This window comes from Phyllopteryx taeniolatus, chromosome 1, assembly GCF_024500385.1.
Source record: "Phyllopteryx taeniolatus isolate TA_2022b chromosome 1, UOR_Ptae_1.2, whole genome shotgun sequence".
In the NCBI taxonomy this organism is placed as follows: Eukaryota; Metazoa; Chordata; class Actinopteri; order Syngnathiformes; family Syngnathidae; genus Phyllopteryx; species Phyllopteryx taeniolatus.
The window spans coordinates 25,984,039-25,993,806 of NC_084502.1; the positions used below are offsets into that span (position 1 = coordinate 25,984,039).

Below are 9,768 nucleotides of genomic sequence, written 5' to 3' on the forward strand. Positions count from 1 at the left end.
CTGACTGGTCCTTGTTTTATGAATGACTGAAGACAAAATGACTCATTGTTAGTCACAGCAACAAAGTTGGCATAACTATGCACCACCGTCGAGAACCGAGCAGCTTGTCACAATGTTGACATTTCTATGGTATGTCCTTTAATTGTGAAAAGATGCTTTCAAAATATGCTCCCTTGTATCATATGACAGTCACACTGCAATCAAATACACTATCATAAATGAAGTATTTTGTAAACTACCTGCAGAGCTCATATTTCAAGTCTGATGTCTTCTCCGCGTCATAGGGTAGAAACTTTCTCGGGGGCCTGAAGCAGCGCATCTTCCAAAACTGACCTTCTCTCTCTGTCTTTCACCAAGCAACTTACTTGCCTTCTGGATGCCTTCTGCGTCCACATCTGATATTTGAGGTTGTGATGTCGCTATGGTCTCCATCACGACAGGTCAGACTGGATTAGAACACGCCCGCTGATGCAGCGATAAGACACCAAGCTGACAATAACTGTGACTTACAGTCAGTGTCGTGTGCCGTGGCTGACAAGGCAATCCTAGGAACTTCTGTTACTTCTGTCAAGGAGCTAATGTCTCCGTAGTACAAGTGAGAACTGATTATGCAAAACCCACTTTAAACCACTTAAATATTGTTTTTTAATTCATAACAGCAATGATATTCTATGCATTCATGTTTTTTATTTTGTGAAATACCCTAAGATTCCACAAGATGCCGCCAAAGCTGTGTGTAATAGGAAAGTAGTTCAACAATGGGTGTCAAGGATCTATATTAAAGCAAAAAATCATGTCTGGGAACCGTGTACGTCGGGGAAGAGCTAAATTAGCCTGGGTTGTTTAGGGAATACGTTACAAGAGAGTATCACCACATGTGCATGTACAGCATTCGGATCATTTATAGGCATAGAAAGCAAACTATTTTGTGACTTCATTAATGAGACGGGTAGCAGATCTGCCTTAAAGTCTGAGGTTCCAGGTTGGAATCTCATCTTGAGCCCTCCTGTGTGGAGTTTGCGTGTTCTCCCAGTGCTGGGTTTTCTGTGGGTACTCCGGCATCCTCTCGGATTCCCAAAACATGCCTCTTAGGTGAGTTGAAGACTACATTTTATATTATGTTAATGTGAGTGGCGGCACGTTGACCGACTGGTTAGCACATCTGCCTCACAGTTTTGAGGACCCGGGTTCAACTCCGGCCTCACCTGCGTGGCGTTTGCATGTTCTCCCTGTCCCTGTGTGGGTTTTCTCCAGGTACTCTGGTTTCCTCCCACATCCCCAAAACCTGCGGTTGGTTAATTGAAGGCTCTAAATTTCCCGTAGGTGTGAATGTGAGTGCGAATGGTTCTTTGTTTATACAGTGGGTACGGAAAGTATTCAGACCACCTTAAACTTTTAACTCTTTGTTATATTGCAGCCATTTGCTAAAATCATTTAAGTTCTTTTTTTTTCCTCATTAATGCACACACAGCACCCCATTTTGACAGAAAAAAAAAAGAATTGTTGACATTTTTGCAGATTTATTGAAAAAGAAAAACTGAAATATCACACAAAGTATTCAGACCCTTTGCTGTGCCACTCATATATTTAACTCGGGTGGTGTCCATTTCTTCTAATCATCCTTGAGATGGTTCTACACCTTCATTGGAGTCCAGCTGTGTTTGATTATACTGATTGGACTTGATTAGGAAAGCCACACCCCTGTCTATATAAGACCTTACAGCTCACAGTGTATGTCAGAGCAAATGACAATCATGAGGTCAAAGGAACTGCCTGAAGAGTTAAGAGACAGAATTGTGGCAAGGGACCGATCTGGCCAAGGTTAGAAGAAAAAGATTCTGCTGCACTTTAGGTTCCCAAGAAGGCCACAGTGGCCTCCATAATCCTTAAATGGAAGACGTTTGGGACGACCAGAACCCTTCCTAGAGCTGGCCGTCTGGCCAAATTGAGCAATCGGGGGAGAAGAGCCTTGGTGAGAGGTAAAGAACCCAAAGATCACTGTGGCTGAGCTCCAGAGATGCAGTCGTGAGATGGAAGAAAGTTCCAGAAAGTCAACCATCACTGCAGCCCTCCACCAGTTGGGGCTTTATGGCAGAGTGGCAAGAAATCGCACATGGAGTTTGCTAAAAAACACCTGAAGGACTCCAAGATGGTAAGAAATAAGATTCTCTGGTCTGATGAGACCAAGATAGAACTTTTTAGCCTTAATTCTAAGCAGTATGTGTGGAGAAAACCAGGCACTGTTCATCACCTGTCCAATACAGTCCCAACAGTGGATCATGGTGGTGGCAGCATCATGCTGTGGGTGTGTTTTTCAGCTGCAGGCACAGGACGACAGGTTGCAATCAAAGAAAAGATTAACGCGGCCAAGTACAGGAATATCCTGGACGAAAACCTTCTCCAGAGTGCTCTGGACCTCTGACTGGGCCGAAGGTTCACCTTCCAACAAGACAATGACCCTAAGCACACAGCTAAAATAACAAAGGAGTGGCTTCAGAACAACCCCGTGACTGTTCTTGAATGGCCCAGCCTGACTTAAACCCAATTGAGCATCTCTGGAGAGACCTGAACATGCCTGCCACCAACATTCACCATCCAACCTGACAGAACTGGAGAGGATCTGCAAGGAGGAATGGCAGAGGATCCCCAAATCCAGCTGTGAAGAACCTGCCTCATTCCCAAAAAGACTCATGGCTGTATTCGCTCAAAAGGGTGCTTCTACTAAACACCGAGCAAAGGGTCTGTATACTTACGGCTGTGTGATAGTTCAGTTTTTCTTTTTTAATAAATCTGCAAAAATTTCAACAATTGTTTTTTTTTTTTCCTGTCAATATGGGTTATTGTGTGTACATTAGTGAGTGGAAAATGAACTTAAATGATTTTAGTAAATGGCTCCAATATAGAGAGTGAAAAATTTAGGGGGGGTCTGAATATTTTCCTTCCCCATTGTGTGTGCCCTGCGATTGGCTGGCGACCAATTCAGTGGACCCCGCCTCTCGCCCAGAGCCAGCTGCATGCCACGACCCTAGTGAGGATAAGCTGTATGGGAAATGGGTGGATGGATGTTCATGTGAGTGCAAATAGAACTTTTAGTTTTAAAATGTGAACACAGGTGGGTAGAGTAGCCAAATATTATACTCAAAGAGTACTGTTACTTGAGAACAATATGACTCCAGCAAAAGTAAGAAATGGTCCGCTAAATAATTACCTTGGTACGAGTAAGAAAGTACTCAGTGGAAAAAAAGCTACAAATGAGTAACTAGTAACTTCTGATGTATTTTCTTTTTTTAATCACAACCATGAACGTCGAATAAAATAACTAAAAATATGAATGTGCAAATAGATATTCAGATATAGCTGAACAATATCACTATCTAAAACAAAGTATTTGTAAAATAACAAATTAAGGCAAATTTAGCTCCAAGAAACGGTCTTAAACGATATTGTTTCCACTTGTGAAACAGCACAACAGTGTAGGCTCACAGGCAGATAACAAAAACATGAACAAGGCTGCTGAGGATATATATCCAGTTGTAAAAGAATTTTGACCAAGATAAATCACTTTAAAAGTTTTTGCACCATTAATGTGACCATGAATTTGAACAACTCAACTGATTTACTTTTGTATCTTTTTGAGAGCAGAGGTAAAAATGAACATCTGAAATGAACTTTAATGTGATTGACTTGGACTTGACGTTTAACTTGTTGCCTTCTTGGCCGGGTCACCATTGCAAAAGAGATGTTCTGTTATAACTGTTTTTTTTTTACCTGGTTAAATAAAGTTTAAAAATACAATAAATAAAAACAAATCTGGTTGCACTCTCTCTTATAACTGGCATGTGGCTGTGTTCAGAAGTAACAGATCACATTCAAACTCATGTTTAATGGGAGTCCACACACACCTGCCACCATTTCATTTTTTAAGTGAAAAAACAACATGCATAGGGCCTTACAGAAACATGATTTGCTTTATCCACTAAAATGACTGAATGAAGAAGCCGTTTGCTGACCAGATTAATTGATAAAGTGCGAGAGAGAAGAGAACAAGATGCATGTTTTACAGTTACTTGTCACCATAAAATAGGGCTTATGTTGCAATATGCACAACCACAACAACAGCAAAAACATCTCCAACTTACCGCATGGGGTTTTCTCAAGTGAGCAGTGGCCTGAAATATCCAAGATTGGCCAGTGATTAAACTACGCTGCATTTTAAAGCAGTTGTTTTTCGTAGTCTGTAATGTCAACACGAGTCGCGCGCGGCTGTCACGACTCACTTTGATTGGCCCGGACATGTGACTTCCTTGTGTCGTTTGATTGGTGAATTTGAGTCCTACGTCACGGTGGTAATCACAGTGGATTGGAGCAACGGCGCCCGATGCGGAAGTCGAAAACGAAAGTCTAAAAATAGATCGAAATGAAAGTTGCAAACTGTATGTAGATTATTGTAACGGAGCAAACGTATCACTTCTTCTTAACGTAAAAACTCGAGTAAAAAGTAAAAAGAACCGCTCTCCTACCCACCTCTAAATGTTATTATACATTTTGAGTCTTGTGTTGCACTCTGCTGGACATATACGTCAGGGGAAAAAAACATATATATATATATATATATATATATCTCTTGAGATGACACAAAACTCAAATATGGGGACAATAATTGATTGTCTCATTTGACTCGTGTTTGCCCAGCAACGTCTTGTCCTGTGCTTAACACGGATGTGTGCGTGTGACAAAGGTTGGCGCCTTCTGCCGGTGAACATGAGTACCACAACGCAACACAAAGTCACGCCGCTGAGACAGGAAGCCCTTTCATAAATGAAATTCGGTTACAGGTTTTTCCGTGAATCTATTTTCACATTCAATCAAAACGTCACCGGCACGCTTACATGGTGTCGCCATCTTGTACGTGGTTAATGTGTAATTTGTATGTCCCGGTGTCGTGCGACACGAGTGACTAAGATAAGATCGAAAGAAAAATGCTTTATCATTCAAAAACTCATCCTGTTAACATCTTCGACATAGTGACAAAAGAAAAAAACACACACACACAAAACCGATAACGTGGATGGAAATGGAATGCTCGTAAAACAGATAAAGCAGATTAAGCCGGCGAGTGACCTAAAGTCTCGCGACGGACGGACGCCGGCATACGTGAGTTCCGCGTATATGTTGTTCGTGTGTCACACGTCTGTCAAATCGCGAAGAAAAGTAAGAACACATCGTAATAAACATAACTAACAAAGCATCCGACCTACCTGCATAGCTGAAGGGATGATGCTTCGTCTGGAGCCTTCATCGCGGACATGATGCCGCTGAGGATGTCCTCTTCCTGATGGAGAAAAGGACATTGGTAACCAGGCGCAGATATGCAGTCACCACGAAAACGTGACGAAACTGATTTTGAAAAAAAAACATATATATAGCATTAAAGGTTTCTCACGAGTGGAAGGAAACACAATGTAGCGGACAAGCGATTCCGTCAAACGTATTGCGGTGTTTAGTTAGGAAATGTCACGCCAACAGCCATTTTGCTTGCATCGCTCGGCTTCTTTTTGAACGAGGCAACTGTGAGCACCTGGAACGCAACCCGCCGTGCCAATAGCGGCCACGAGAGGGCAGCAGATACCAAGGCAAAAAAGGACAGGCGTCAGGTCACGTGGAGAATCCTTCCTTGCCTGTAGGGGACACCGACAGCCAAACAAAACATTGACTCACTGAATTCATTTAAACAAACGAATTAATGAGGGGGGGGGGGCATTTTTTGCGTGAAATATTTGTGCTTTGGAGACATACCCAGCGCAAGAGACTTTATAGATAATCATATAATTAAAAATAATAATAATAATACACCAATGGCAGTGTCCAAGAGCGTGAGAAATGTGTTAGAAATTCATGGTAACCACACGACCTATAATAAAAATACTTAGAGGTGTCCTCCCTTTTGTTAACCAGCAGGTTATAGAGATTAATGGCTGTGTTTTTGAGGAAACAGTAGCCGACATTTACACTGTCGTACAAGCTGTACACGGTAACAAAGTGTCATTTCTTCAGTGTTGTGCCATGAAAAGTCAAGTTTTTACTGTACAAACAAAATTCCACAGCATGTAAACAAAGGGACAAACGAAGAATATTATACCACGACTTCGCAGTTTTATTGTTTTTTTATATATATATATATATATTTACATGATATAAATACAGACTTTGCTGCAAATAGCAAAAATAAACAAATCCCAACAGAGATACATGCAGTGACACACAATGTGTCCACAAAATCAATCTGCACAGATTCAGAACACTGAAGTCATACAGTGCAAATTCAATAATAGTGACCCTTGGGGTCTTACAGGGCTGTTTCAATAGCCCTTAATCATTCAGTCCTCAAAGCAGACCAAATTATTGAACGTAAAACATACATGCGGAGTTTGAAAAAAAATACGACAGTCTAGATTTGTCAACTTATACAGGACAACCGACGCGTACGCAAACGGGAAAGTATACAATACTCAGCTAAGTCGATTTAACGGATAAATCTTAAATGTATACAAGTCATGCTATATCATTCAACATGTACATGTATATCACATGCTCTAGTCGCCCCGAGGTTGGCAGGCGTTGGAACCGCTGGAATGATCTACCAGGGTCTCCACACGGTGGCGCTGTCGTGCTGCGGAGCTGACCGAGCTCTGATGGGCGACATTTCGCCTTCGGGTTTGTGGCCCCAACTGGATTTGAGGCTCAGGAGCCTCTGCTGGATGTGCGGGAAAGCCGCGGAGCTCTGTGTGCAGCACTTGAGGCACTGCCGGGCGACCGCGGAGGCCACGGACCGCTGGAGGAAGTCGGTCACCTGCCGGGACGCGTCCCGCTCCTGCAGGCTGCTTTTGGGAAGGAGCGCAGAGACGCGCTGGAGGCAAGTTTTGTAGCCCTCTTGGTAACTGCCCGTGGAATCTGAAATGAAAACGGCGGCGTGGGTCCGTTAGTGTCAGTGACTGTAATTGTAATCGAACTTTTTTTGTGAGTAGTGTATTTGACTTACTTTTATTTTGGACAGGCCGGGTGTCACTGAGGAACCTCACAGTCATCTCCAGGATGTCTGCTTTCTCCAACTTGGAGTAACGAGTCTTCTGCAGATGGTAAAATAGCAAATGTTACAACAAATGACAGAACCCCTTACTTTGATTATTTGACATCTAAAATTGTGATCTTTATTCATCTGACATTAAAAAAAAAAGAAGTACTTACATCTCTGCCGGTGAAAGGAAGAATCAGCTCTTTCAAGTGGTTCAGGCTGTCGTTAATACGAGCGCGCCTTCTTTTTTCCAGCAAAGGTTTCATAGTCTGAAAACAACAAACCTAGTTACAATCAAGCACATCTATTTGTGTGAAGGAAGAAAATAATAATAATAATAATGATAATAAAATCAGGCCTCAACTCACCTTTCTGAGCTCAAGGGCTTCTTTCTTTTTGGCCGCGTTGGGCCTCTGAGAAAAGGATGCCAGGGCATCACAAGTCGTGTTTGGAGACATGTTCTTCGTCCTTTTTAGTTCTCGAGATGTGTCCCCGACAGATACCGAAGGAGATGTGTCTCTAACGGTCAGGAGCTGCGGTTTATATCCACGTCCACGGCGTCGGTACCCGTGCGTCACGGCTACGCCCCCAAGCCAACGACAAACGACGTGACTGGCCGCTCATTCGAAGACAACAACGGGGGGGGGGGGGGGAGAAAGCATCACGTTTATTAATGTTCTACCATCTGTCTTCTACTCAAATCCAAGCGTGACAACTCCATTGTGTGTCTGCATAATGATAAGCAAAAATATATACATAATCCACATCCAGACGCCGCGCGTAAAACTCGTTGGCTCGCACACAAACACAAACGCTGCAAAAGGTTTAAACAGCCGTATAGCCATTTTTAAATAGTTTCATACGTAGAACATGTAATATATGACTTTATTTGTCGTAGAAAAACATTAACATGGATTGTTAGTAGTGCGTAATTGCGCATAAACCTCTTGGTCTTGTTGCGTAATTGCGCGGAGTTTAAAGACTTTCTAAAAATTAAAACAAAGCCTATCGAATGCTCATGAATATGTTGAGGTTAAACAATTGTTTTGATTATATTTCATGTTGTAAAATTAATGAATTATATACAATACTGTTTGTTACTTGTGTTAATAATGATATAGTTGAGTTGATGTTGACGTGTGCTCTATAATTGTATGGATGTTTGATCATTTACATATTTTTTAACGGGTACATATATTTAATGACTAAATACGTAAAATAAAAAGGTGTAGCTGTCTGGTATAGAGTGAAGCTTGGGTGCGTGCAAAAGGGGTCCACAGACAGCCAGTCTCCTGCTCCAATCCAATCCACGCTACACCAAGTAAACCCAAGCCACGCTACTTCCAAATAACATCTGCTAGTCAATTTTGACAACAATAGTTTTACATATGAGGTTTATGCAGTTCGAGCCGGAGGGGGCGAGATCTCAATACCTGTGGCGTGTTTTCTTGCGTCCTGCTGCCAACGCTGAGCTTCAACCGCGAGAGGGGGCGGTGACTAAATGTACACAAAGAAGACTGCGCCACATAAATACATTTTTTTTTTTTTAAATAAAGAAGCTCGAAATAAAAGACTGCGCCTTTGATGCGTTTCTGTTAGGTATTGGCTCCTTCATTATTAAGTATTTATGCGTCGTGCATTACAAAGTATGCGTGCATATACTTAAGTTTCAACTTATGATAGTATCAAACCATAACTGAAGATGTATGACAAGCCATCAGATGCCACTGCACTCAAGGGACCCACGCGTGCAGCACGCGCCACGGTGACCAGATGGCTCTCTGCCCTCTTCTAATCAAACGTCTTTCTCCCTCCTCCTCCCCATGCATGCAGGCTCCATCCAGCCAGTCAACCCATCCTGCAGCAGCACCAACATCCCACACTGTACAGCCGCCATCCATTCGTTTCTGAGCCACAATACGGGCACGCACGCACACACACACACACACACACACATGCACACAATAGGCATTGCATTCCGTCTTTCATTTCTTGACGCGCATGACACATGATCCCCAAGCACTTTTAGCGTGGCTACCTCATCTGCATGTTTCGAATATTGTGTAACTGAAATGAATCGCTAATACCCCCGCGCCCCCTGTTTGGAGGCTCTGTGTTGCAATTGTCTTCTAGTGGTTGACTCTTAGCTATTTTGGCATCCAGGCATTTGAGGGATGCCTGTTTTTGCATGTATTGAACACTGGCATGGGAAAGCACAAAAAGCTCAATCTGGTAGAGGGCATGAAATGTGTTTTGTCTGGAGGAGAAAGAAAGAAACCACGAGGCAAGCAGTTTGGTATACCTATTGCAAGGTAAAAGATAAGTTGTCCTGCACACACAAATGACACATCATTAGCCCAATGGCAAAATTCCCCGTCATTTTTAATTAATGAAGTTCACAATATCAACAAAAAATACCGATGTGCTTGCTAAAAATTGTGGTTTTTCTTTCTTTGTGTCTGTGTAGATTGTTAGTTATTCAGGTCACGGTAATCGGCAAAGGTTGAATCGAGGCAAGTGGAGCCTGTATGTGTATTATTTTTTGGTTTGTTTGTTTTCTACTTGTTTTCCGAAAATGTTCAAAAAGGACATGTAAGGAAAAATCTGTGCAGTCAAGTCAGTATTTGTTTTGGTCCAATAAAATGTCAGAAAATGGTAACTGTAACGACTGGTTAGCACATCTGCCTCACAGTTCT

General features: G+C 42.3%; 2 protein-coding genes across 9 annotated transcripts in view; both read right to left on the minus strand.

The window, feature by feature from the left end:
- acot7 (acyl-CoA thioesterase 7) overlaps positions 1–5,597 on the minus strand; it is a 68,841-nt gene extending 63,244 nt beyond the window's left edge. For 4 of the 8 annotated variants that reach the window (XM_061783496.1, XM_061783478.1, XM_061783460.1 and 1 more), the window contains exon 1: positions 240–399. In XM_061783496.1, the coding sequence (XP_061639480.1) occupies positions 240–319 (80 nt within the window). In that variant the 5' untranslated portion in view covers positions 320–399. Of the gene's footprint in view, positions 1–239; positions 400–4,139; positions 4,295–5,258; positions 5,333–5,443 lie in introns of those variants that run through there. The other 4 variants (XM_061783505.1, XM_061783489.1, XM_061783469.1 and 1 more) reach the window with 2 other exon arrangements.
- A 773-nt stretch (positions 5,598–6,370) lies between these two features.
- LOC133483030 (transcription factor HES-2-like) lies at positions 6,371–7,569 on the minus strand. The gene is made up of 4 exons (XM_061783530.1): positions 7,441–7,569; positions 7,246–7,341; positions 7,040–7,127; positions 6,371–6,951 (listed from the first exon to the last, which is right to left on the minus strand). The coding sequence occupies exons 1-4, from the start codon at positions 7,528–7,530 to the stop codon at positions 6,638–6,640; spliced, it is 588 nt and encodes a 195-aa protein (XP_061639514.1). The 5' UTR covers positions 7,531–7,569; the 3' UTR covers positions 6,371–6,637.
- Between the last annotated feature and the right edge of the window lie 2,199 nt (positions 7,570–9,768).